The sequence below is a fragment of the Scleropages formosus genome, chromosome 13, assembly GCF_900964775.1.
Source record: "Scleropages formosus chromosome 13, fSclFor1.1, whole genome shotgun sequence".
Lineage (NCBI taxonomy): Eukaryota > Metazoa > Chordata > Actinopteri > Osteoglossiformes > Osteoglossidae > Scleropages > Scleropages formosus.
Window position 1 is genome coordinate 17385380 of NC_041818.1, and position 27844 is coordinate 17413223.

Here is a 27844-nt window from a genome sequence, read left to right on the forward strand (position 1 = left end):
AGCAGCTTGCTTGTAGGCACAGTGCCCATGACCTTTCTGAACCCTCAACATTCATCCTCTGAGGACACTGTGGTCTCTAGAAGGATTTCTAATGTTCCTCTCAAACCTTTTGTAGCCTCATATCCTTTAAGTGTCCTGTTATAGACTCTTCTGCATTAATATTAATGCCATCCCTAAAACACCAGCACCAAAGCATGGCATGTTTTATTTTGTCCCAGTGTAGTGTTTCACTGCTGCAGGAAGTGGGGGAAAAGGTTCTTTTCATTGGAAGCTGGGGTTAGCTTACCTTTTTAACTTTTGTTTTTATATACAAGATTAAATTACTGTCATATCATGGAATATTTCAGGAAGGGAATAAGTAATAGGCATTTTAATCCAGGAATGCTAAGCTTTATGATAAAATGCAAAAAAAAAAAAAATGTTGTCTGATCTTCCATGGCATCCCGGAATATGTTGTTTTGCATCCTAAATGACATTGAACCTTTTCGGGATCATTGATCATTATGAAGCAGCACTTATCTATTAGATAAGAAATATAAGAGAGAATGAGTAATATAGAATAATGTAAAAAGTAGTTTTCTAATAGGAGTTAAATGCATGTGGAGCACTCAGCTGCATACTGCTGCCAGTTTCCAGTCAGACCTCAAGGAACATAAAGGTAAAAACAACATAAAAAACCAAAAAATTACTCTGTAGCCAAAGCAAAGGCAAAGCTTGTTGATAGAATAGCAACACTGCAGTTGGTACAGCAATTAAACGACTTATTCATCCAACAAGAAATAGAAATTCAAATAAAATTTTCTCAAAAGTTGACAGATGATTAAGACTCAAACCATCCATTGATGTTGAGACTTGCACTGCAATGTGTTATACAGAAAACTAAAAATTGCTCATATTTCAGCATTTTTGGCTAAGATAAATGCAAAACTTATTTTTTTGATGGGAGTCTGAAAAAAATAGAGCCCAGTAAAGACTGGACTGTAATAGCAACATAGTGGGAGGTCAAGCCCACACAGGTCACCCCTGTTGAAGGGAGAACCCAAGTGACATCCGGAGCAGAATTCCCAGTGCTGATATTTTACATTTGTATTTTTTGTGCCTCATTTCACTACAGCACACAGCACCATGAGTAATTTACCCTGAGAATCCCTAAAGATGTGAAGTTTTGTTAAGTTATTTTCTTCCCGGAGCTTTGTTGTAGAGTCTTGTACCAGATTCCGGGCAAAGACAGAATTTTCACACATCATTTGACAAATTTATGTAAATATAACATTACTGAATAAAGAATAAAAAAGCAATACTATAGTAAATATGTATTGCATGATGGACTATGAAACCCCCTGGAGGCCTCAGGGTATGTTTCGGGGTGATGAGATAGGTTAAGTGTACAAGGAAATGGGATTCAGAATCACACTATAGGGGCTACTGGGCCATGCCAACCTTTGACCTCAACATCAGTGATGATGGATTTACCTCTGTACAAAATAATGGAACCCTGGACCTAGACCAAGTCCAACCTCAAAGCTGGCAAAATAATTCTGGCTCCTTTACTGACCCCTTTCTCCAAGTGAGAGTCCATGTGATTCCACTCACTCCGTCAGTGTGTGTATACCAGGGTTTAGCAGGATGAATCCCTCCATGCGCATGTTCCCGTTGGGTTACTGGGAGAAAGATGAACATAGTAAGAGACAGGATGTCGTCCACAGCAAAGCCAATGGGAGCATGTGGTGCAGGCTGGAACAGGATAAAGTCCTCTGGGGATACACTGAAGGCCAAAGCGGAGGCAGAGAGATAGAAGAGCTGTGTGGATTTAAAAAAAAAAAAACTTTCGCGAAGTTCTACAGAGGAATTGCAGTCATAAATCAAAAGGATGTCTCAGCAGGCTTCTTTTCCTGGCACGCTTTTGAAGTCAAGACAGTCTCCTGCTAGAAATAACAGCACGTCTCTAAAAATAACCCAACAGGACACAGCTGCTGCTTTTTCAACTTTAAAGCCTTATTGCTACTAATAATAATTAATAACAACAGTGATTTGCATCATTACACACGTGTTCAGGTGGGAACGTGTGTGTCTGCTGATACTGGGGCTGGTCAGTTGGCATTTGTCCTGGTGAAATGTTGTTGCTTGCTTTCATACTTTGCTTGAATTGCTCATAGTGCATCTGCCATTGAAGATTAAGTGGGTTTGAATTTGCACGATGACGGTCCCAAGTGCATTTCTCTCTGTCCAAGCAGACACATCGCCAGTTCAGTTGAGTTGAGTTCAGCTCATTTTGTTACATAATGCTCTTCTCAGCATGGTGATAGAGCACTGGACAAGAGGCAAAGTGGCAATTAAAGAACGCAAACTAAACAGAAAGCAATTTGCCAGGTTACTGTTCAGATTTAAGCCATCTGGCAACTGAGGGAAGGGCAATGAAAAACTCAGGAAGGAATTGGAAAATATAGAGAAATAGACTCCTGGGGGGTCCGAGTGGCCACAAGTACTTGCTTAAACATAATTAGATGAGAGGCGCTCATGTGGAGTATCGACATATCAAACCATGTTAGTTCTGTGCAGTGAATAATGTTTTTCCAGACCTCACATGTCAGAAGCCTCTGGGTTTTGTGATGCTGTCACAGTTTTTTCCAGTGCAGTGCAGGCCTTCGTTGACAAGGAACCACAGAGGCGTTCACATTGGCAGGCACCCTGGCTCTCCATTGTCTGAGTGAGAGGGCTGGCACTTGCCCACCCCAACCCAAGCCCCTGGCCCTCCATTCCCGACTGTTTCTGCTTTGCTGGAACACCGAGTCCTTTTGAACCCTCATTCACTCTCTCGCTCCCCTCTTTCTTCCCAGCCTGCTGAAGCTGAGTGTTTCTAGGCCACTTACCAACCTCACAGCATCCACCATGTATGACAGGCTGCTGGATCCTATGCTCACTTTCCACAGGGATCCTACAGGAAGACTGTCAGCAACCCTTATTTTAATCTCCTTATCTTTAGTGATGTATAGAAACATAACACGCCCGCAGAAGCATTTCAATTTCTAGTGTAGATGCAAAAAGAGATTTTTTTTAAGCTGTAATGGTGTCTGTAGTCAGTAGCCCTGCCCTCAAATAATCTATGGAGCATCGCATCTCCACAGCTGACTCCTCTTCCCCGCCCCCAGTAGCAGTTTTATAGCCTATATCTTTTGCTGATTGACGGTCCTCAGGATTACTCTTGCTGCTTTCTGGCCAGTTGCGGGATAACTGCATTACAGCCAATGTACAGAGGCTTGACATAAAGGGTTCAACTGCTGATGCTCTATGGCTGCCTTCCCCCTACCTATCCCTGGTACACTTCCGCTGGTGCTGTGAATGACAGCACATACAATAGATAACCCCGTTAAGGACACAGCTGAGTTTAAATCAGGTCTGCAGCCTCATTGTCATGTTGTTCCAGGCAGTGAAGTAAACAAAGTATTATCCTGTCTTTTTTTTTTTCTTTTTTGATGTGGCGCGGTGACATTTTTCCCATGCTCCGGTGCTGTTGGTCATGTAGTCTTGCCAGGCTGCCATCTGATACCCACCGTTCCTGCTGGGGAGAGCAGAAGTAGCAGGACTCTGCTGAAAAGCAGTCAAGGCGCCTGCCTGTGTTTTTTACCCACCCCGATGTCCTTGCCAGCTGTGGCAGGGAGGTTGAAATTCCTTCCAGGTGTCAGTGGAGCTGTGACCCAGAGATGGAGGAACATCAACTCCATCTGGGAATAGCGGGCTGAGGGGAGGGGGCATTGCGAGTTGCCATGCTCCACTAAAGCTCCACTGCTGACAGTCCACAAACTGACAACCCAGGAGCTACTGTTGCATGACTGCATCTGTTGAGGGCGCAGTGGTTAAGGAACTGCAGCTGTTGTTCTGCCCGTAACCTGGTATTGTTACACAGTCTTCTCTTGACTTTCGAAGGCAACCATGCAGAGACCTGAGTGGTTATCCTGATGGAAGCGTTATAGGATGGATAGGCAGGGCGGACAGGAACTGAGGGGATTGACAGCTATAAATATCTACACTAATCACCCTGCCAACCAGCTAATGCCCAGCAAACACATGGTGTGTTGTCCTCAAAGCTCTGAGGCCAATACCTAGAGTAGACCAGCACACTTGAAAATGTATGCTTTTTATACAGTTTAAAAATGTCACACCTGGCTTGACAAAAGGGGATTAGAATAGTTGGGATATGCAGTAATTGCAAGGAGTGGTCAAATGTAAAGAAGAAAGCTGTATTCAATGAGATCCAATAAGAGTGTTTCTTGGAGGCTTTGAGATGAGGTTTCAGTACCATGGACAGTAATAGCGCAGCGAAAAAATGGATCTGAAGTATTTTACATTTACATTACATTAACACTTATTCATTTAGCAGATTTTCCCCTTACAAATCTATAATTACAGGCATGAATATCTGAATTGCTGAGACCTGTCAGAATGTTGACACTGTGACCATTTTTCCTATTTTTAAATGATCCACATCTGGTCTCTCCACTAAGACTGACTAACAATGGAGGGACTCTCTGCAACCTACAGAGATCCCAAAATCCACAGTGGATAAAAAGAATACTTAACTTACTGTATTTATCTTACCCAACAGCTTCCGTTGTAGATGTAATGATCATATTGCTGTGCCTGTATTTGACCATTTGCAAATTGAAATTCAGAAACCTGAGTGAACCCAGTAATACAGTTGAATGATAATTTGATTTTGTGTCTATATGTGATTAGTATTCAGCAAAAATCACTTCAATGTAATGTAGGTGCATCCCTCCCCTCACTGGAATTTAGCAAGTAATTTGGAGATCCCAGTGGCAGTATATTGTGTCCCAGAACTAATAAAGCAGACATACTTGGTCTCTAAATTAACTCTCTCCTCTCGGGCTGTGGATCAGTAGATAAGCAGAGGAGATTTAGAGGAGACTCTGTGTGTGTGTGTGTGTGTGTGTGTGTGTGTGTGTGTGTGTGTGTGTGTGTGTGTGTGTGTGTTAGAGGTGAAATTGCTTTCAATATTCTGTGCCTGAGCCCTTGTTCTTATTTCTAACTGTATGTGTAATTCCTACCAATTTCTCTGTTTTTGAACAGGCTTAGAGAGGTGAATCTCTACATAATGTTTTGGCCCTGAGTAAACAAAAATAAACAGTGCTGTTACAGCAGAATCAAACATTTGCACCCAGCTCACCGTTATCTTAGTCAAAGATGGATTCGGGAACAAAAGACACAAATATCTTCTATCTTGTATTATCACAGCTTAAATAATATATAAGGGACTATTTAATATGTGAGCATTAAATACGATGAATATATGTATTTAAAATTATATGTTAAATTTGTGCTAAACTCGCATTTAAATGGAAATCATTCAGGCTAAAATCATGCACTAAGCAACTTGAAAGTCTAATCAAATCACCTCCTGCCAGGAGGTGCCAGAGCACCGAAGAGAAAAAGTGCTGAGTATTTACCACGGCGGCTTTATAACCCACAGCGCCTTCCAGATACTGCATCACTGTAAATTCTTGGCCCGCTACTGGTGTCTGGAAACTGTCAGAATTTTATTATACCTACAGTTTGGCAGGTGCTGCCTGCTGACTCTTAATATATTCCACTGAGTCAGGGAGGCAGTAATGAGACAGAGGACAGAAGCACATCGACCCAGAGTTTCATCGCTTATTGTGTCACGTTCTGCGATGAAAAGGCGCGGTCAGAGATGCCTAAAAACTTGCTTGCAATGTCAAACGAACAGTAGCCTTCGCAACCTGACTTTGTAGCTTGAGTACCATACACTGCCTCATTAATCAACGTTATCTTGCGAGTAATAAGCAAGGGCAAAAATGGGAGCTTGTGCAGAGAAATACGGGTTTAATTGGCTGAGCGGTTTTTATGAAGTGAGAAGAAAGTAAGATGTTAATTATATAGCGGAACAGACAGCGGTGTGTATTTGTCTCCCATAGGAGGTTTCACCTTGAAGTTGCATTTCACGCCTCCCAGGAGTTTTGTCCCTCAGGCTGAAAAAAGGATTTTTCACACTACAAATTACACAAGCGCACAATCTGGACGCCCAACCAAACAATTATGCAGTTGACCAAAATGAGCTGCCAAATTAGCGCTATTACGTGCGGTGGCAGTGTTGCCCGGCTGACCTGTGATCCCACGTCCAGGGTACGGAGAGCAGGTACTCTCCGAGGACCGATGGCCACAAGATGCCGGTTCTGCCCGTGGACTCTCCTCATCACACCACCTTGCAGCGGATCTCTCTACCAGCGCTAGCATGGACAGCAGAGCAAACATCTGTGTGTGTGTGTGTGTGTGTGTGTACGCTGCTGGCAGGGAGCCCTCTCTTGTGCCGTCATACACGTTGCATCTGCGGGCCTGCGCTAAAAGCCGAACTGAAAAAAATAACGGCGATGTGGGAGGTTTGCAGATGTTTTATGTAATGGAGACAAATACATCTCCATATGCAGCGTACATTGAACTGTTCTCTGCTGGAGTGTGTGAGAAATCCTCTTTGGCCCTATTTGCATACAGCAGATGTCTCTCTCTCTCCGAGTGACACACTCCCGATCAGGAATTTTAACAGAAAAGGACTGGCCTAGATGAACACAGTGCTCAGTGGAGTGCACCCACTTTATCTTCATTACAGCTGTCCTATGAAGACAAAAAGCAGTGAGGATGGATCACAGCCTGGATGCGTCCTATCACTGTACTGTCTTGATTAACGCTGAATTGCGGGGGAGGTTGCTTTCAACTGGACATCAGTAGCTGAGTCTTTTCCTCATACAAACCCCACGTTAGTGTCCGGCCCGGTGCCATTGTTGGAACGCACCTGCGAAAGTGTATGCGCAGACCTCAGCAGTTGCTGAAGGCCAGAAGGTGATTCCAGCAGGACGCACGAAGCCGACCTGGAAAGTTATTTCTGAGACAGCGGTGCAGGATTTCTGTAGCTGCCACCGCCTCTGTGCCTCCAGTGCAAAAGTGGCGCTTCAGCACCTCGCGCGTGCCGTCGTCCATGGGCCCGTTTCCCATCGGTGAACAAGCGAGAGCGATGGCCCCCCAGCGCTTTCCTCAAGACCTGCAAGATGTTCACGGAAAACGGCCTGAAATAGTGTCTGGAGTTAATTCGATTATTCCCTATCCCACAGAAACGCTCAGATAATCGTTGGGTGGTGATCCAAAGGTGACCAAGAACACAGTTTGACTGCAGACCGGTATTCGAGGGAGACTCGGAACAGCGAAGCACCAAGCTGGGACACCGATCCTTAGCTCTTGGATTCTTCTGATTTTGCAGTGTCTTTGAGGACGGCACAGCGAGGCAACCGTGCATCCACGCTGACAATTAAAATGACTTTTGAGATAAGTGAAAAATTAATGGCCTGTCCCATTCTGGTACATCATTACCGTTTCTACTGTGATCAGCAACCTTTTGCAGATGAGCTATTATGATGGTTTCCAAAGAGCAGTATTTTTTTTCTGGTGGCAGTGTTTTTGTCTATTATTCTTCTTCCCAACTCACCATTGTCTTCAAAAAAAGGTTTTTTAAAATGGAAAAAAAAAACACTGTTATAAAGAATGCTGTGCTTATGTGGCCATTTACAATGTTCTTCCTTTCAAGCGGAGGGTTGGGGAGATGGCCCAAGTGCACAGACCCCCCACTGTCACCCTTGGCCAAGATTTACGGCCTCCATTGTTTGATCCCTATGGTAAATTTTGTCCAGAGACGGGGTTGTTACTGCTGACGGACTGGGCTGCAGTAACTGTCTCTGCCAAGACAAACGCCCTCTGGCTCCAGGACCTCAGGATTTAATCATGAAAAGAAATATTTCACAGGCCCTGCAGGACACATTTATTATTCACAACAAAATCCTCTTAACATTTTTGCGCATCACCACGGCGCAGGCGGAGGAAGAGGGTGCAAAGTTTGGGCAACTGAAATATTCAGCAGTTACATTTTTTTTTCTGCTTATTTCATTAACTGTTGTCGAGATAAAAGGAAATTTATCTCAGCATTAAATCCAAATATCTGCCAGACAATTTCATCACTGCACCTCACTTGATTATTGTCACCCTGTGGCCAAGAGAGATGGGCTCTGGAAAACATCATGTAAGGTGAATATTGGAACTTAGGCAATTATCACTCGTAATTTGTTATTATTCATTGTTTTCACAATTTTTTGCACTTTTAGAAGCATAAATAATATAATATCTGCATATCTCACAGGACATATAGGGCAGGAGCTTTTAAAATAATATAAGCATACGTAAAAATGTTGTCTTGGAATATTTAGTCAGAAGAAGTGATTTGAGGAGATCCTTTTCATTCCATACTCATTGTATGAAGACATCTATAGCTCTGTTACTACTGGTAGGTAAAGCCTCCCCCTTTGCCATGGGTGCTTTTTTAGCTCTGTGTAGTTTTTTTTTTTTTTTTTTGGTATACACCACAGCATGCTCTCCAAAGGAGAGCAGTAGAAAGCGTGCGGTGCTGCCGATTGTGACACTTTGCTTCAGCGTTGACGTACAGAAGCCCTTAGAGTTTTGGGTCTTTATGAAGGGTGCGATCAGCACTGTAATGAGCGCTCCATCTGGGGGAAATCGGAGCTGAGGGATGCGGGCTTTGTGAATGGGACAGGAAGCTCATCCCGCCCTGCTTTCCACCAGATTCAGCTTGTCCATATTTAAATTATGCATCTGTTAATGAAGTGTGGGGAAAAGAGAAAAAAAAAAGAAGAGAAAAAAAAAACACCGCCCAAATAGCAGTTCTCAGTGGCCCCATCTCCCGCAGGCCTGCAACTCTTCCTGCGATTGGTGATCCGTTTGGTGTCACATTTCCACAGGGCAATTTTTTATGAAATAGGGTTAATTAGCTTTTTCACAGTCTCGTTTTCTTGACAAAGCCTTGAATGATTTTATATATATATATATTTTAAATGCTGTTGTGTTGGTACACGTATCAGCAACTGGGCCTTCAGAATAAACTAGATGCAAAGCCGACATGGGCTTAGATGCTTATTGGATTCTTACATTTATTCATTTAGCTGATGCTTTTCTCTAAAGCAACTTCCAGTTATTTACCCATTTGTACAGCTGGGTAATTTTACTGGAGCAATTTAGGATAAGTACCTTGCTGAAGGGTACCACAGCTGAAGGTGGGATAAAAACCTGCAACCTTGGGGTCCAAAGGCAGCAGCTCTATCTATCCCAGTTTGTCTGGCTTATGTTCCAGTTGTGTCGTGTGACCCTTTCCGTCTTAAATCAGTGATATGCAATAGAATAGGTTGTATTGCAGCTGGGAGGCTGCGGTTGTGTCCGAGAGCCACGTCTGAATAAGAATGCAGCTAAAAACCAGACAGCTCATGCAAAAGGTGAAACCCCAAGCGCTGAAAAGGCAGGAGAATCTTTTTGGACCATTGTTATATAAGCTGGCTTTGCTGCAAATCAGAGTCATTGATCTGCGTTTTTCTGGAAGCCCCACGCCTTGTCGCAGTGCAGTACCCATGCGGCGGATGATTGGGTCCGTGACAACGCTGCAAGACTCCAGCTGCCCGGCCTGTTTATAAATAGCCCCGAACAGGATTTATGGGTTGTTTGTTGTCGCTGGTGGCGGAGTGCCGGATTACGGCAGCGCTTTAAGCCGGTACCTGCAGTAGGTCGGTGCGTAAGAGAACAGGAAGCAGGGAGTGGAATCTGTTGCTATGAAGGGCAGACTCCCTGACCTCCTGACTGGGGCGGAGGAGGAGCCCATTCCTTGGAACAAACAGTTGACAGTTAGCATCTTGGGTGGAATCCTTGACGAATGCGATTCACTCGCTGCTCAACAGTTCGGTGGCGTTTCCACAATGTGAGAATCGAAGAGGGAATACCCACCAGAGACTTTCATTGCCTGAAAATCTCAACAGTCTTTTCACAGTATATATTTTGTAAATGTGTACAAACAAGATTAGAGATGCCTTTACGTGTAAGCAAATGGAAAGAAGCTCAAAGATCTCTTTAAGACAATTTGTACACTGTCGTGTGAGCTCAGTAGGGATTTGTCAGATGTTTCCAAGTGCTTTCGCTTCACATAGGATACAAGATGCCGCAATTATCCTTGGTGTAGTGTAGGTAATCCAGAAAATGTGCACTAATCCATAGTCCCAATTACATCCCATCAAAAGGCAACATGCCGTTCGTGTCGCTGACACTAGCCGGAAATGCACTTATGCAACAGGCTTTGCACGCAACACCTCTTTTGTCCCTGCGTTACACAACCTGTCTTGTGACTCTGAATTGGACTTAGACCATGTGGCTCATTCGGCCGGAGTGCATATGCCTCCTGACCTCCATGCTGCACTACACTTCACCTCTTTCCCTTGCTCATCTGTGTCCTGGACTGAACTTCGCTCCGTTTTCTTCTGGTTGTTTTTAATCGATTCCTTTAAAGTAGGTGGCTCTGAAAACTGCAACATGACAGTAATACCACGGGTCTGCGTGGCTTTTGCCTTTTCCGTTTGTCAACACTTGCCCTCCTCACCCTAATTCTAGTGTCTTCCGGCTCAACAGATATCCGTGTTCGCTCGGATCCGAGATTTCGTTTCACACGTATCACACCCGCAGATGCCTCAAGATGGCAAATTTCCTCTGCGACAGATAGTAGAAAGTAGACGGATCACTGTACAGGGGACTCATACATGTTTAATATCAGCCTGTGCACTCTTGGCAGGTGTATGCGATAGGTCGTCCTGCTGTCCCTGAGCGAGTGTCCCGCCTCTTCATTATTACACTAGATGGATTTTTGTTATCACACCGCTACACTTTCATATAGCGCGGCTGACCTCCGACCCTGCCCACTTCGAACCCGGCTGCCTCTGTGATTTATTGACTTTTCACGGTTACGTTTGGCTGGCTTATCCACCGAGGCTTCGTCAGGTGATGCAGATTTGGCAGAAGCAACAAAGCGCCCCCGTACACTGACACCAGATCCATCTCCAAATATAAGTCTTTCTTTTTCAACGAGCTCATTCAGAGACACCACTCTGTAGCCAAGTTAATCCCTTCTCAAAGCATCCGAGCTGAACAAAGACGGCGTTCCCCTGTGGAACTCGCCACCCACCCCACCGCCCCCTATCCAAATCCTACACAAAATGTTACGGGGGGGGGGGGGGCATATTTCAGTTCATTATTTGTTTTGTCGCAATTCCCTAGATTCCCGGTCATGCTAGTATCAGTCTCTGCTAAGGTCTGATAAATTAGCTCCCTTAAAAAAAGCAGGGGATTCCCTTTGTGCACGGGATGCTAATTTCTCGCAGGCTATTCCATTTTACTCTGCATTAAGACCCAAGCTGAGCTGACCGAGGGATGAGTGCCTGTGACCTGGATGTGCACCTCCTCATCCTGGCTCACTGGGCGGGTGAGGGAGTGGAGCAGCGGTGCACACCCTCATTAAAGCAGCCCCGTTAATTAAAAAATGCCTTTCATCGCAATAGCAGTTTAATGTGTTAATAATAAGAGCAAGTTTGAATCCTGAAATATCGCTGGGTTCGCTAAGCGGTTTAACCTGAATTCGCATGAGCGACTGGCAATTCCTTCACATTCCTGCTCTCAGTAATCTCCGAGCCAGGGAAGGGAATACTCACTTGATAATGACGAATTAGGGGATGTGGAGTAGCTGACTCTGCTCTTCAGGATTCGCTCTCAGATCTGAACACACTGCTGGCTGTCACTTGTTTCTCAAAGGAGGCCCCAGAAAATGAACTCATGGTTTCGCTTGCCACACTGACAAGTGTGTGTGTGGCTAGTTACACCTTTAATGAGATAAAAGTAATTACTGAGTACATGTAAAATTCCCTCGAATCCCCTATAAAAGAGAAATGTGGACACTGTTCATGTTCTAAATACACAATCTTATTTTATGACAATGTAGAATTGGAAAAGAGTGACTGGAAGTGATTCACCAGCGGGTTAAAAATTAAAAGGGTGATGGTCGCCCCAATATAGTGTTGGAATTCATGGTGATCCCTCCTTCACAAATATAACTCCCAAAGGATGGTCTCGTGTTTCATGTGAATCCACTTTGTAGGTGAAAGCCTTTCCCACACTACAGATAAAAAACAGGGGCAAATACAGTAAAGAGCTGCAGACGGAGACTCTTGGGGCCTAATTAGGTCAACATGTTTCTTGCTTCGGGAAAAAAAGAATGTATAATTCTGTTTTGGTAAAAAAATGCGAATATGATTTAGATGTACATATTTTTGCCCTGTTTATAGTAGCTGCACAAAATGGTGCATCTGTTCTGCGAGGTGTTTGTGAGGTTCTCCATCAGGAGCATTACCATGAAGAAGCTTCTTTTGAGATGAAGACGAGGGCCACGTGAGACACTGGCAGCTGGTGCAACAATAACTGCAACGGAGCAATGTGTTGCAGACACGGGGGGTCCTGAGTCTCTGAAGACCAGCATTCTGGGATGGGACTGACCAGTGTTGGACTGGGCACTGGGCTCTCGGCTCTCCAAGCTCCAGTTTAGGGGCTATGAGAACATTGCTGAGGGAACTGCCTTGTGAGAGGGTGGCTGGGACCACCGTGAAAAAACAAAGCACAAAAGACCACTTCATGATGCACAAAGAGCATTTGCCAAGTGTTACCATTGTTTGTCTAGTGCCAAGCCAGGCTGTCCTTGTCTGCAGAGGAACAAACAAAATGACGTCTTTCCAGTAGAAAGGAAAACAAGTGTGCGCTCTACACTCTCGAAAGGGGCTTCTGGTGTTTCCATCTAATCTCGCCTAGATTTACACCAAAATTATCATCTCATTGGTCTGTTTCACTAAATCGTATCCAGCGAAATGCTGCTGAAAAGTAATTTGGGGAAAATTTGTTGGCCAGCAGGTAGCGTGATGGTTTGGGTCATCACCTTGATTCCAGGACCCAGGTTTAAATTCCACCTCCTGCTGCTGTACCCTGAAGCAAAGCACTTACCCTGGATTGAAACAGTAAATAAATAAATAAATAAATGAATAAATAAAATAAAATCATTAAGCAGTTTATCATACAAACCTATCACTGGAAGTTTCTTTTGAAAAAGTGTATAAATAAGAAATTGAGAAGACAACAGCGTTTTACATTCATGAGTTTGAGTTTTTTTTTTCCTTTGAAGATACTTTGGCTAATTAATTACAGCATGCGTCTGATAGTCGGCGACACTGTTGGGCTGCTGCTGAATATGTGCTAAAATGCGATCAGCTGCCTGTGGAAAGGGAGAAAAAGCCAGAAGGCATGCAGTGTGCTTCCTGTACAAAGAGTGATAAGTGTTGCAAGTGGTGTGTGTGTGTGTGTGTGTGTGTGTGTGTAACTCCTTGCTAAGGAGGGGTCTCCATGGAAACTCTCCCTCTTACACTCTCCATGCAGCGATATTAAGCCCATGGAGAGCTGTGGGGGGTGCACACAACAGTCTCCAAACTCCCTACCTCTTATTCCTCCCCCTCTGAGAGACTCCTCTTTCCGACTAAAAAGGAGAGCTATTCCAGTATTGTTTGCCTGGTTTGGTGTTAAATTTAAAACAGCCCCCACATCTATGTCTGACTGTAGGCTCATGCCGAATGTCGAAGGCAGACCTTGGAGGTTATCGTCTCTGTGGCAACGGTATCTAATGCACTGCTGTTATTTGCTAGGAGCCTAGTGCGATATGAACCGCGGTAAAAGGAGGCATCGGCGCCAAGCGTGTTTGACCTTGTTTTTGCAATGTCTTCCGAACAGCAGTGCCTCCCAAAGCTGCCTCACAGATGCATCTGCGTTAGGAAGAGAAGGGAAGGTGCCTTAGAGGTTGGCTGGTATCGATCGGCATCCACTCCTCCTGCCGCATTTCCGCAGAAAACTACAGATCCATTTTGGAAAAAGCTCCCGCAGCTCTGCTGACAAACCTGGACCGGTGCACCTGCTGCTCAAAACAAACTATCTCCGTTGAGCTCCAAATACACGTTTTCTTCACATAATGTCCTTAAACCTTTTCTCGTTATTTTGTCTCTCCCTTTTTTCCTTCCATTGTTATAGGCTACAACATGTATAAACATTGCTGTAGTTTAGAGACCTCAACAGATGAATCGTTCCTCAATACTTAAAACGTTTCACGTGTATTAAAAAGATCCAGAAATGCATGACCGTGCTACAGAGACAACGAAGCAGCATCACCACAGGTTAGGCGCACGTGCACGTTCTACGAGAATGCCTTTTTCTTGGCGAGCAACACTGCCGTCTCGTTTGCGGTGGGTGAATGCGGGGTTGTTCTGGGAAAAGAATCCCTCAGTGTTTAAATGAATGATTGCCGAGGATGAAGCCGGGTGTTTCCATCTCTCTGGAGCCAGCGTCTCTGGTGTGATGAGCCCTGCCTTCCAGGCTGTGAAGAAAAGCTGTCAGAGCATGAAGGTGTGATATTTATACTGCAGATTATTCAAGCAGACTCAGGCACCTGCCTCTGAACTCTGTCTAGTAACACCTCTGCGTCTTTGCTCTGTACGAAGGCAACATTAATGAAACAAGCAAGTTTCAACCTGTTCTTCAAAAATCTGGGTCATTAGCATCGTGGGACTTCCGCTATTGTACGGCTCTTTACTTCTTACCGTTTATTCTTTTCTACTGGTATCAATGAACTGAAAAAGTTGGAGATATTTTTGTAATAATTACGTTATTTTAATATTTATAGAAGAATGACACTTTGAAATTTTTTTTAAAAATCCTATGTATAAAATGTTGGTTTTGTTTTGTCCACCTAAATAAAAATATGACGAAAAAAAAATTACCAGTCACCAGTCCATGTTTCCAAAACTAAATGTGAAATGGAAGTATGCTGGGTTTTGGCTGAGATGTGAGGCTCCAGTTTGGAACCTTTCACCTCGAGATGGAAGCCAGGTTCCCTGGGTCCCACTTCTGTCTCTCCTTCCTGGGGCTCACTGTGACATGCAATTACAGTACCATGCAATCCAAATTGCTGGATAAAAAAAGACTAGAAAATTGTCAGATGGATTTGCATATCAATGAGATGGTGACAGGGAAAGGCGAGCGCTGGGGGGGTGTGGGGCTAACGTCACTAGAGGGGAGATGGCGCCTCCTTGGCCTTTGCGAGGCTGCTTAGTAGACATGAGATGACGACAAGCACAATCTCACACATTCACAGACAGCGTTCCCGTGACAGATGGGCTTTCCTGTTGTGCGAAAGCTGCTCTTAAATGCTATCAAAATCACTTCAATGGCTGTCACATAAAAGGGGCTCATTTCAGACTCCTGGTAAAGGCTCTGGATCTTCCACTGATCTCCCCTTTTCATTAGGGCATTCTGTCTCCTGTCTTGCCGTCTTTCTTCCGCTCCAGTATCCCTTGCACTAGGCAGCTATGGCATCTTGGAACCAAAGTCTAAAATATCATATAGATTTACTATCTCGGCCCCTGTTGTTCTGCACAGTGGAGATACAGTGCCAACATACAATGAACCCATCGATGTCTTCTTGCAACTGGCTTACACATGTCTCACTGTCCATTTCCTTTCCAGCTGACATCATCTCCACTGTTGAGTTCAACGCCACAGGGGAGCTCCTGGCCACAGGGGACAAGGGTGGTCGCGTGGTGGTGTTTCAGAGGGAGCAGGAGGTGAGCATATGTACCCCAGCTGTCTGCCCATTCCCCTATAGTCAGTGCCCGAGTGGATGAAATGTGTGTACCGGCAGAGTTCACAACTAGGGTTGCAGTAAAAAGAAGCAGAACTTGACAGAACCCACATACTTGCGCATATCCCTTTCAGGAATTACTTTGACAATGATATGAAAGGAAATTAGCAGGATATCTCAGTTTTTGTGTGGCTGCGCCACAGCCAGCGAGGCAGGTTCTGCTGTCTTTTCTTGTTTTCCCTCCCACCTGCTTTGAAGAGGCACCGTGACGCCTGATAATGCAGGCACAGACGGACAGGCCTCACACAGGCTCCCACCTCCTCACAGCACCCCAGAACCGCCCCGCAGAGAGGAAAGGCCCATTTCCCAGCTGCCTTCATCTCTTCCTTTGTTATATTTATCCCTCCTTTATCAGATCGATGCAGGTGCTTACAGAAGGGCAGTCCCATTTTCAAACGTCAATTCATGATTGAAATGTTTACCCTCACAGCGTCATCTTTTTGCAACGGGTAACTTCAACTTGCATGGTTTGATTTATTTAAAGCAGCAAGAAGTTGGAAATGATTGGTATGACTGTATGTTACGTTAGTGACCAAATCATGGGCCATTGATACTTCAGACTGACCAGTGACGTTCTACTCATTATTCATTTCTCTGTGAATGTAAGAGGCCGCCTATAATTCCAGAAGTCCATTACTGAATTTTGCAGAGTAAGAATCAGCCACAGAGAAGAGGGGAGTACAACGTTTACAGCACTTTTCAGAGCCATGAACCAGAGTTTGACTACCTGAAGAGCCTCGAGATCGAGGAGAAGATCAACAAGATCCGCTGGCTGCCGCAGCACAATGCTGCATACTTCTTGCTCTCCACCAATGGTATGGCAAGCAAGGCTGCTCTGTTCTGCACATCAATCTGAGAGACCAAGGAGCATGATTATGTAGATACAGTATGAGCCAGATGACGTACCTTTCTTTCTGATAAATCTAGCAATGCAATCATTGTGTCTAATGAAATGATGCAGTCATTGATTTAAGTGACAGCTTTGTGTATGATGTGACCTGCCGTGTTACACACTTCTATACTGATCATAGCCTTATTGATCCAGGAAAACTGCAGTAATAGTATTTTGTCTTGTACAATATTTCTTCTTTTTAGTCACAAGATAGAGTCAGATTATTGTGTATCTGGGACAGCTGGTAGTTTAGTGGTTTGAGCTGCTGCCTTTGGACCCACAGGTTTGATTTCCACCTCCAGCTGTAGTACCCTTGAGCAAGGTACTTACCCTAAATTGCTCTAGTAAAAACTACCCAGCTGCATGAATGGCTAATGGAGGTAGTTTAACACTGAAATTTCTTTGGAGAAAAGCATAGGCTAGATTTATTATTGTAAATGCCAGAGCACACACTGCGACAAATAATAAAGTAGATGTAAAAAGCTTTTGGGGTTAGGAACAATTATTGATCTTTCTTTAGGTGTCTGTGACTTATATAATCTTTCTATCAGTCTATTTCAAATAGTTGGCCAGATATAGGTCACAGTGAACTAAGTGACTTTGCTCTGCATTGTGCCCTCCCTGCAGACAAAACTGTGAAGCTCTGGAAAATCAGTGAAAGAGACAAAAGACCAGAGGGCTACAACCTCAAGGACGAGGATGGCAGGATTCGAGACCCGGCCACCATTACAACGCTACGGGTAAGTTGAGCATCTTGGCTTCAGTATCTCTGTCCTGGAAATGATGGGGCTCTGATGGGGCCCTGAGGTGAGAAGTCTCCACTGAAAGGGGAGGAATAAATCATTTGACCTAAATCAATGGTTTGTTAAAAAATGAACTCTAGGTTGCAAATGGGTCATTGTCAAGTGAAAATGGGTTACTGTAAGACAAACAGTATAGGTGTTTCAGCAGAGTTGAGCAGAGAATGCTCTTTGAGTTTCTCTTTTCAAAATGTGCTGGTTAGTTTGCCACCTCTTTTGACCCAGTGGGTTGCTTGGTCAGTGGAACAGCAGGGGAAGCATTGCACATGCCCTGGAGCTAGGAGGATCTAGAGCAAGCACGAGTGCCCATAAGCTCTTATAATTGAGGGTTTATCCTTCAAACCCCCAGAGAAGCTGAGAGATTAAAGCCAATGCACTGATATAGCTCCCAATAAAAGCCAAGGGGAAGGGGGTCTCCAAGCTGAAGAGGCCTGCAGGGAGGCGGTGGTTTTAGATAGCAGGGGCTCGCAAAAACGGCTTTATCTGTGGGTTGCTCCATCTGCCACAGGCCTGAAGGATGCCAAGGGTCAGTCTAGTAGATACTGCCAACAGATCACTCCTTAGCCTGGGTCTCCAGTAACCTTTCTCATACTTCAGCATGGTGTGGTCTTCCACATTCTGTCATTCTTCTAGCTTTCAGGAGATGCTGTGCATTGGGTCAATTTCCATGTTTTTGCCTCAATTTGACTGCAGGTTGTCTCCCTTCTGTGGAACAGGTGTAGTCTCAGGTGCACAAAGACATTATAGAATGGATCTGGGTTCTGTAAACAACTGAGAAGAGCATCTGTGTGGAGACTAGCAAAGTTTTTCCAGTTACATAGTGACCTTCCTATTAGTAATTAACCAGCAGAAAGGAAAAAAAAAATTGCCATAATTTATCCTGTTTGTCCCATTTGCAAGAACTGTATTTTTAAAAAAAGAGTAAGTAGCTGGAATCTTCTGAAATCATACTTGTTAGAAAGTTAAATATGGCTGTTACCTTAGTTTTGCTTACAAGGAAAACCAAAGTGATTATGCCCACACAATATAACTTTTTTCTTATAATAAATATCCTTTTCTATCTGTAAAGATTCAATTCATTCAAGTGAGAGCAGACCACAACAGTCAATACATCGACCTCAACAGCAGCAACCCTGCATCTTTTTTTCCTTTTCATGCACATGCAATTTTTCACACTGTGTCCAAATTGACCCTAACATAACACATGGTTTAAAAATCAATTGAAATTACTTGGTGCAGAGATGGAATTCCGAGATGTGAGGTAGGTCTAAATGAGCTGCCAGGGTCACATCATCTCCCTCACTGCTCAGATAGAAATGTGGTTTTTAAGGAGCTCCGGATTCCATACAAAAATTTGTTCCTGTCTTGCAGGCTGAGATGGCGCATACAGCAGGATGCTCGCCTGTAGACATTCAAACTTTTCTCAAAATAAAGCCAGAAACAGCTACATCGAAGTGCTGCATGTTTACTTCCTATTATATAAAGGAAGCAATTATAGTTGTACTAATCTACCTCAGTTGCTTTTGGATTAAAATTACATCATGAGTTGTCCATAATAGAAATAAACCATATACTGTATAGAGATATTCTAATATTTCTTATTCATTTAGCAGATGCTTTTCTCCAAAGTGACATACATCTCAGAAAATACAATTTGTGCATTACATTAGGAGAGAGAGAGACATAGTTGCAGACATGTGATTCTTAGGTAAAGTTAATTTCTTTCTACCATACGCACCAATGTTCACCACACGAGTAGCTGCATAAAACTCAGACGATTCCTGATCACCTTCCTACAATTTTCTTGACACAAACATTTACGTACAATACAGGAGCAGTGGCTGTGTAAAGGCTTGTCCAGGCAAGATCATATTAATTATCATTTGTTCATTTGCACAGCTCAGTTTTTACTGAAGCAACACAGCGCTGTTTCTATCTTAATTATACACAAACTGTACATAACGGCATAACTCCCGGACAATGCTCGCATCCCCTGATGCCCATTGACACAATGGTTTGCCTATAATGCCACCACTTGTTGTCTCGCAGCTAAATCCCCATTATGAATCCTTAAATTTGGCATTTCAGCCTGCTGCATCCGTTCAGCTGGTCTTCATTAGGCCCAGAGCTGGGCAAACTCAGCCGATGCTTCTGTTCATTTGGAAACGAGGAACAGATATCCTGTTTAAAGACAACTCCTGTAGCAGAGTCACTGCAACACAGTTCAGGATGTGACAAGCACGATTAGTGAGCATGAGCAGCATAACCCCCGACCCCTACCTGCCACAGGGATGTACCTGCTTTTTGTAGGAACTGACCAGCTTTTTCAAGGCTTACCTCTTAACCAGCATTTTCAGACCTGTTCTGATGAAAAAATGCTTTCACACTAATGTCAAAGAGGAAATATGGGTATTAATAAATCGGTGTACACAAAATTGTAAGACAAAAGTGCAGATTCATATCCTTGCCCTGCTTTTTCTAAGTGGCGATGACTGATACGTATTCTTTCCCAGGTAATGGGTTGCTGAGCAGGGTGCCAGTTGATGCAGACAGGTCATTAACCCCATAATCAATAGCACAGGAAAGCGTGTGAAGTACAGGTAACTGTCACACTCGAGGAGCGTGTGATGCGCTGCTATTTGTTTTAGCTCCGCACTTTTCTTTTGAATGAAGCCATTTGTTCAGTTGATGCTTCAGACATATATCAGCCAGTGTGTAAAACACACAGCATTTCAGCTGCTGAGGAGCGAGATAGTGCTGCTTTAGTGCTTCGCAGGGGTAACGAGTGGACCGATTTGCCAGAGAGACCATTCCAGCTATTCATGGTAATGTGCTCTTCTGGCACTGAGACTATTCCCTCCATTGTGCATACTGAATGCTAATGGATCACACTGCAACTATGTATGAAATTTTAATCATTGCATTTTTGATTAAATACTAATGACATGTACAAAATCATTGCCTTACTGTATTATATTACATTTTGAGGGATGTTTTTGTGAAAGTTTAAATCAATTTTATAAATTATGAATTGAGTAGTTATTCACACATTTTATACAATGACAGTTTTCTGTGAATAATCCAAAAGTGTTTTAATTATTATAATTTCTCATTTAAAGTGCTTCTGGCTAAATTCTAGCAAAAATTATTTATTTATAAGAGTTTATGTTCTGTGAAGGACTATTTGACAGGAACTTTAATTTTAATTTGCTTTCTTAAATGTAAAGACTGAGTATTTTGTTCCTGTGAAATTAACATTAAGCTTTGTGCTGTCATACATCACCGTTAAGAAGTGAATGATGCATGAAAAGAAATCTTTTTGCAGAGCACACCGTCTCTGCAACGAACAATTTAAAGTTTAAAGAATGACTCGGCACATGCTCAGCACTGTTGTCTCTACCTAAATGCAGTGTGTTGACGATGACCTAGAACACAGGCTTTGATGACCAAGACAAGAGCCATGGAATCCGTGGGTTAAGGGCTCCGGTTCTTTGCCTCGTCAAAACAAAACGGGTGGCCAACTGGCGCGCTCAATTTGCCCGCTGCTCTGCTTCCTCACCCTGATTTGTCCCGGCTTCGTCTGCTGTGAGGAAGACATCAAGGAGGCTGGGGTTAAAACACTTCCACGCAGCAGGGGAGCCTTTTGCTCGGCTCACTAGAGAAAGTTATCATCGCCTGGCAGGGCCGAGCTGCTGCCGCAGGCAATTTCCATTCAGCGCAACCACCCTTTGTCTGACACAATCGCTGCATTGTGCCTGGGATTGGCATGTCTGTCACAGTGGCCACGGTTTTGCAGATAAAATAAATAGACGTGCAAGGACAGGTGTTATGTAAAAGAAAAGCTGTTAATTTGAAAATTCAGGTTATTTCCCTAAGTCTGACATGAAAGACAGAGGCACTGCAAAGGACTGGATCGACACCACACAGCAAATTGTCATTGCTGTTATCTGAAGAGATAATCATCTACGCGTTCCATCTCGCCTGAAAATCCAATTACTTATTTTCAAGGCAATGGCATCCCAGTTCCCTTTAAATCAAAGCTGTATTAAATTCCCTCCAAAATCAATTCCCCCAAAATCAAAGTTAAATCAAATGTACCTCATGAGCCCATATAAACATTCCCATGTGCTAAATGACAACAGTACTACTTACAATAACTGTAGTGATAGCAGGAGGGTGGTCCTGGTTGTCAGGAGGAGATGTCATTTTCTCCACAGCTGGAGGATCATTTGGCAAATGTTCTGCCATTAAAGCAAAATGCAGACTGAGCACAGCAAGAGGCTCGGTCTCTTTATAAATTCCTCCCCTTATCGGTGCAGAATCACAGTGACTCACACTTGTCAAAATCTCAAAATTTAGTCCTGCTGAGGACAAAAAAATTTAAAAAAAAACCTGCCCATTAGGTTCCGACTGCCTCTAAATCTATCCAGACTACCCTCACACACCTGCACTCCAGCTCTTTGGAACAACATGCTGATTAAGTAAACCTTCACTCTCTTTGCTTTTCTCTCAGGTTCCAGTGCTGCGGCCCATGGACCTCATGGTAGAGGCTACAGCCCGGCGGGTCTACTCCAATGCCCACACATATCACATCAACTCCATCTCAGTCAACAGCGACTACGAGACCTTCATGTCCACAGATGACTTAAGAATAAATCTCTGGAACCTGGAAATCACCAATAAGAGCTTCAGTATCCTTCCAGGAAGCTCTATTGCTGGCATCATTATTGTTAATAATCATAACTGCACTTTCAGCAATGACAATGAAATCATTGTGGTCTGATAAGAGTTAATGAGGTACTAGGTATTAAAATGCATTTAGTATTAAAGTGCAATTTTCCTCTTACGTTCAGTAATTTGAACTGTCACGTGTGGCACACTAACACAAAAGGCTGGTTAGACTTACGAGGCCTATGGACTCATTGTTCTTCTGGACTGTGCGCTTACAGGTTTATTGGAAACCTTTTAAAGAGATGCACGTTTCCATTGATCACAATTGATTTTCGTTTTTAAGGCTTCAGTGGCTCAAATGTGAGATATTTATCAATAGCTCAAAGGGTCATTGAGCAGTAAGTGCTGTGGGCACATATTGAACATCTAATTTACCTAAACGTTTCAATCTTTCAGTCAAATGGAGATTGACTTCTTATGTTGTCAAGAACATGACTTTACTTCTTACATCCATATACTGTATAAATGCTGGCATTTTATTTCTGAGTTTCCATTAAAGATGTAGCATTTTAACATGCTCCACCTGAATTTTATTGCCTGCTCTTGTCTGGACTCGGGTCTTAATTTGCTTAAGACACTCATAATTAAATATTTTTTCCTGAGCTCCTGCACTTCTAGACATTGTTGACATCAAGCCAGCCAACATGGAGGAGTTGACTGAGGTGATCACAGCCGCCGAGTTCCACCCCAACCAGTGCAACACTTTTGTGTACAGCAGCAGCAAGGGCTCTATTCGGCTGTGTGACATGCGGGCCTCAGCACTCTGCGATAACCACTCAAAATGTAAGTGCCAGTCATTGTGAAACTTCACCTATCTTTCTCCTTCTTTATCAAACACATGCTCAGGTCATCTGGTCCAATTCTGAGTCACACAGTCTCCAGAATGGCTAATAACTCTGTCTGTTTTGTGAAAATTAAATTATTTTCTGGGCCAATATAAATTACAACAGGTAGGGCAGTCCTTTGAGTAGCAGTTTTTGTTGGCAACATCTGCAACCATGAATGTTATAATTGCCGCTAACTGTTACCAGATTGAAAATACCAACATTTACTTTATTAAGTTGATTAATTAGTCCAGTAACATGTTTATGTATGAACACTTCTTGATTTATAGACATGTAAGTCTTGCTTGGTAATTTTTTTCAGTTTTGTTCCTGTACACCATTTACTGTGAATTTACATTTGCTTTTCACTTGAAGACGGTATGCTTTTTTTGCCACAACTTACTGTAAGGAGCATCACAGAAAGGCACAATAAAAGCCTTGGGATGCAGCCATGTCTCATGTGGACATGTCATGCAAATGAAATTCAATAATTCAAACATATTGGAGTCGCCAGCTAGCCGTTCCTTCAGCTGTCCTGAGGACATGGAGTCCTGCTGTTCACATCATACTGCATGTTGTATTTTTTTTTTTTTTTTTACTGTCAACACCACGAGGGGAAAAAAAAAAAAATCTTAGTGGGGAGGATTTTCAGATTCTGGAATCAATCTTCATTCTGGCATGGAATATATCAAAGCAGGCTTCCTCCAACATAGGGTCCCACAGCGGCAAGATGGGAGACCGCTGAGGCTCTCCTACAGCCTAATTACACCCTTTGCACTGGGACCCAAGAAGGAGGCAGTACAGAGCTGTAGGGCCAATAGCAGGCGGGTGGGCTTTCTGACGCCACCCTGCTGAGAGATGCCTATGAGTTCAAATGCCCAGTTGCTCAGAATATTGTAGTTCATCTTTTTTGTTTGTCCAGTTCATTCCCCATGGAAGAATAAGGCTGTAATCTCTAATAGCAAACAAGCTGTTACTGCCCTTTCCCCTCATTCCCTACTGTGAAAGAACAACCCACTGAGAGTTTACTTCATTCTCAGTTGTCGTACATGAGGAAGGTCTAAAAATCTGGAGGTACATTTAGTCACTTTTGCTGCACATCACACCGAGTCTGTAATAGTCAACTAGCATTGCTGAAAGAATTTCACCCAATCGTATACATCCGAAATCCAACAGTCTTCGAAGAGCCTGAGGATCCCAGCAATCGCTCGTTTTTCTCCGAGATCATCTCCTCCATCTCAGACGTCAAGTTCAGTCACAACGGGCGGTACCTGATGACCCGGGACTACCTCACTGTGAAAGTGTGGGACCTCAACATGGAGAGCAAACCTCTGGAGACCTATCAGGTATGTACTTATTACATTCATTTCCTCTAATTCCACAACGACACACCACGTTTTAAAAATGTCTAATAGCATAGAGTCACGTTTGAAAACTGAAGTCTGACTCAGTGACGGCCACCTAGCAAGTGGGATCACCTGTTATGAAGAGCCCCAGGTGTGTGGTCTGGACAGTGCATAAAGAAGGTCACATGAGGTCAGATACATAGGAAATGCATCATCATTATCCCAGCCAGGTGCCAGTAGTCTGCCACAAGACATAGTTATTAGCAGGAATAAGTGGCAAGGTTTGAGTGATCAATGGCATCTCCCTTACCCATTAGGACTCTGATTTGCACTGATGTATCGACAGGTTGAGCAAAACCAAGCGTGGTGCCAAAAATCCCACCCACACAAAGGAAACGGAGGTGTCCGCACAGCAAACGATGACACATTCGCCAAGGAAATGTTCTCCTTAGCCTTCATTTGGGGCATTTTTCTCTGTATATCTGTATATTCTTTTCCTCCTCAATATCTCCTTCCACAGGTACATGACTACCTGAGAAGTAAGCTGTGCTCACTGTATGAAAACGACTGCATCTTTGACAAATTTGAATGTGTTTGGAATGGGTCCGACAGGTGAGTATTGACAACTGAGCTATTACAAATAAGTTGTTCTCATGTGATTTAACTGCAGCTGCTGTTAATTGTTGGTAAGAATTACCTGTTCACATCATTTGACTGTTTCACATATTTTTTACGGCCATCTTTCCTGTCCAGCGTGATCATGACCGGCTCCTACAACAACTTCTTCCGAATGTTCGACCGGAATACGAAGCGGGACGTGACGCTGGAGGCCTCACGGGAGAACAGCAAGCCACGAGCAATTCTGAAGCCACGAAAAGTGTGCTTGGGTGGCAAACGGCGCAAGGATGAAATCAGTGTGGACAGCCTGGACTTCAGCAAGAAGATTCTGCATACCGCTTGGCATCCCTCTGAGAATATCATTGCTGTGGCGGCGACTAACAACCTCTACATATTCCAGGACAAAGTTAACTAGTAATCGCCACTAAACTCCCTGGCAGCGTGAAGGACACCAGCTACAGACACCTTTTCTTTCTTCACCTCTAAAAATGTCTCTTCAAGTTGGTTGCTGTAGCTCTGCTGGCTTGTGCACAGCAATGCTGAGAGAAATGTTCGAGGGTTGTTCCTGCAGAAAAGATCATACTGCACAACAAAAAAATAAGCAGTGAAAGAGAAAAGCCAAGGAAAAATTTTGTGTACTCACATGAATGTGCTAGGTGGTGGCACTGCGAGACTGGTATGAACAAGGAATGTCCTGCATTGCTCCTGCCTTTCTCTTCGCAACACTTTGGGTTGCCATCCAATTATTTCATTCACTTGTTAATTAACAAAGGTGCAATTGGTGCCCATGCACTAGGTGACTGGTTGTCATGGGGAAAGATCATTTTAACAAATGTAGCAGTCTCTCAATTTGATTTCCTCATAAAGACAAAGAATAAAAACTAACACAGAAGACGCCAGTGATGGAGGTGTTGATATTGATTTTGATCATATGCTTGGTGAAAAGAAAGTAATGCTGTTCTAACCTGAATGGTGGAACTTCATCACACCCTATGGTCTCTCTGTGTTGCTACATTGCCACCACCATTCCTCATGTTAGAAAAGGAGCCCACCCATCACCAGGACTTTGTCTCTTGTCAAATATGAGAGGGATACTGTGGTTGCCTCTTAAACTTATGAGCAACTGAAAAACTAAAGACAAACAAAATATTTTGTGATGCTTTTGACTGTGCCCTTCCCTGAACAATTACGCTGCACGTTTCCTTGCTTACCCGTCAGCGCTCTCAAACTGGATTGACTGTCAATGGCCAGGCATTAGTCAATGAAACCTTGTTTCAGTTTCCTTCCATTTTTCCTTTCAGTGTTGGAATTATGAAGCTGTGGTGCCTTGTTCTGGTATTCAAATCACAAGATGGTAATGAAGAGTCTTGATAAATCTTCATCCTGTTGTGGACCTTGCTGGGACTGAGGCTACAAGCAAATTTGCTAATGAACAGTATGAACTTGAAGGGATAAGGGTGGGTTTGTGATTGTTGGAGGGGCAGGGATTGGTGTTGATGGTTCAGCGGGAGAATAGTTCAGGATTTGCCCCACGGTGATGCTGCGGATGGTCTGAAAATGCTGAAATGTGTGAAATGAAAATGTGGATCGACTAATTTTTTTTTTTTTTTTATTAACTGCAATGAATGAGAGTGAGCGTTTTTAAAGTCATAAATGAGGAAAAAGTCTTTTTACAATTGGAAAGCAAATGATCTTGGCACTCTGTTACATGCATACCATGTGTCTAACACAGTTCTGGTACAGCCACTTAAAATAATATGTTTGGTCCCTTTTTAAAAACACTTCAAAGCAGACTTGTTCTACAAGAACACTTGTGCACAAATGCCTCAAGATTTTCAAAATGATTAATATTCAGAGAAGCTATTTAGAAACTTCATGAGGTTTTCATATTAAAAGAACCAAGTGGAAATTAATTAGGTCTCCATCCTGCCCCATTCCTTCCATCACTTGTGTTATCGATATTGTTTATGTTTTCCCCTCACTCTTGGCCACTGTTCAAGTTTGCTTTAATTTGATAGTCTCTGCTGACCAAATCAGGTGAGCTGGGCTTTGTTGTATACTGCTACCTGTAATGTTGAGCTTTTCCAAGACTCCTTACCCACATGCTTGTTCCATGGGATTGCTGGAAACTGGCCTCCAAACATTTCTGGAGCATGAGCTGGGGCATCTGATACAGGAATGCTAGTTCTTATTCCACTTGGGATGTGCCTCTATTTCCTCTTGCCCCACTGCCTCATTCTCCTATTTTAGGGGTTGGGGTTGGGGTTGGAAAGGTGTGCTGTATGTGGGTCTAGGGAGCTGCTACATCCCCTTGCAAAAACAATAATAAAATCGGCTCCTGGTACATCTTTCCCAAACCAAAGTCCCGGTCTTAACTTCATGTTCATTTGCTACCATAAGGATTAGCGAAGGTGGAAATCATATGGTGCTGGATTTGGTTACATACATGGGCTAGCTCTTCTAAAATGGGCACACACATAGCTGCACCAGAAAATGCCCTCTGGGGACTCTGGGTATACAGATGAAAACTGGGGCAAGAAACAAGGTGGTATCATGATGTAGCCTAACCAGTGACAAAGGTTCTATGATATCAGGGAATTTTAGGTACAATTCCTTTAATAAGTAATGTCTTCTGACCTATTTAAGTTGTAAACTTCTTAATGAAACAAAAGTTTTATAGCTCAGAATGTATTTAAATGTATTTAAATGTCATGCAGTCTTTATGCTTACTAGTATTCATTGAAGTAAAACAAAAAGTTATGTAAGCTGAAACTATAAATGCAGTTTTGTGTCTTCTTTCATTATTGGAAGTTCTGCACAGAGCTAAACGATTTCAACCAAAAGTTAGTGACGCTTCATAAATATAAATACTAAGGCCTCAAAATAAATAAATACAAATAAGAATATACCAAACTTTAGCAAGCCAGTAAGTCATACACAAACCCAGA

At 43.3% G+C, this 27844-nt stretch overlaps 1 protein-coding gene across 2 annotated transcripts in view; it reads left to right on the plus strand.

Moving 5' to 3' along the window:
* Nucleotides 1-27603, plus strand: part of LOC108936847 (serine/threonine-protein phosphatase 2A 55 kDa regulatory subunit B beta isoform) — a 69217-nt gene extending 41614 nt beyond the window's left edge. For both annotated transcript variants that reach the window (XM_018756471.2, XM_018756472.2), the window contains 8 exons: nt 15511-15608; nt 16335-16500; nt 17205-17317; nt 21891-22068; nt 22727-22891; nt 24109-24278; nt 24799-24890; nt 25032-27603. In XM_018756471.2, coding sequence (XP_018611987.1) covers nt 15511-15608; nt 16335-16500; nt 17205-17317; nt 21891-22068; nt 22727-22891; nt 24109-24278; nt 24799-24890; nt 25032-25311 — 1262 coding nt within the window. In that variant the 3' untranslated portion in view covers nt 25312-27603. The remainder of the gene's footprint in view (nt 1-15510; nt 15609-16334; nt 16501-17204; nt 17318-21890; nt 22069-22726; nt 22892-24108; nt 24279-24798; nt 24891-25031) is intronic.
* The last annotated feature ends 241 nt before the right edge of the window (nt 27604-27844 follow it).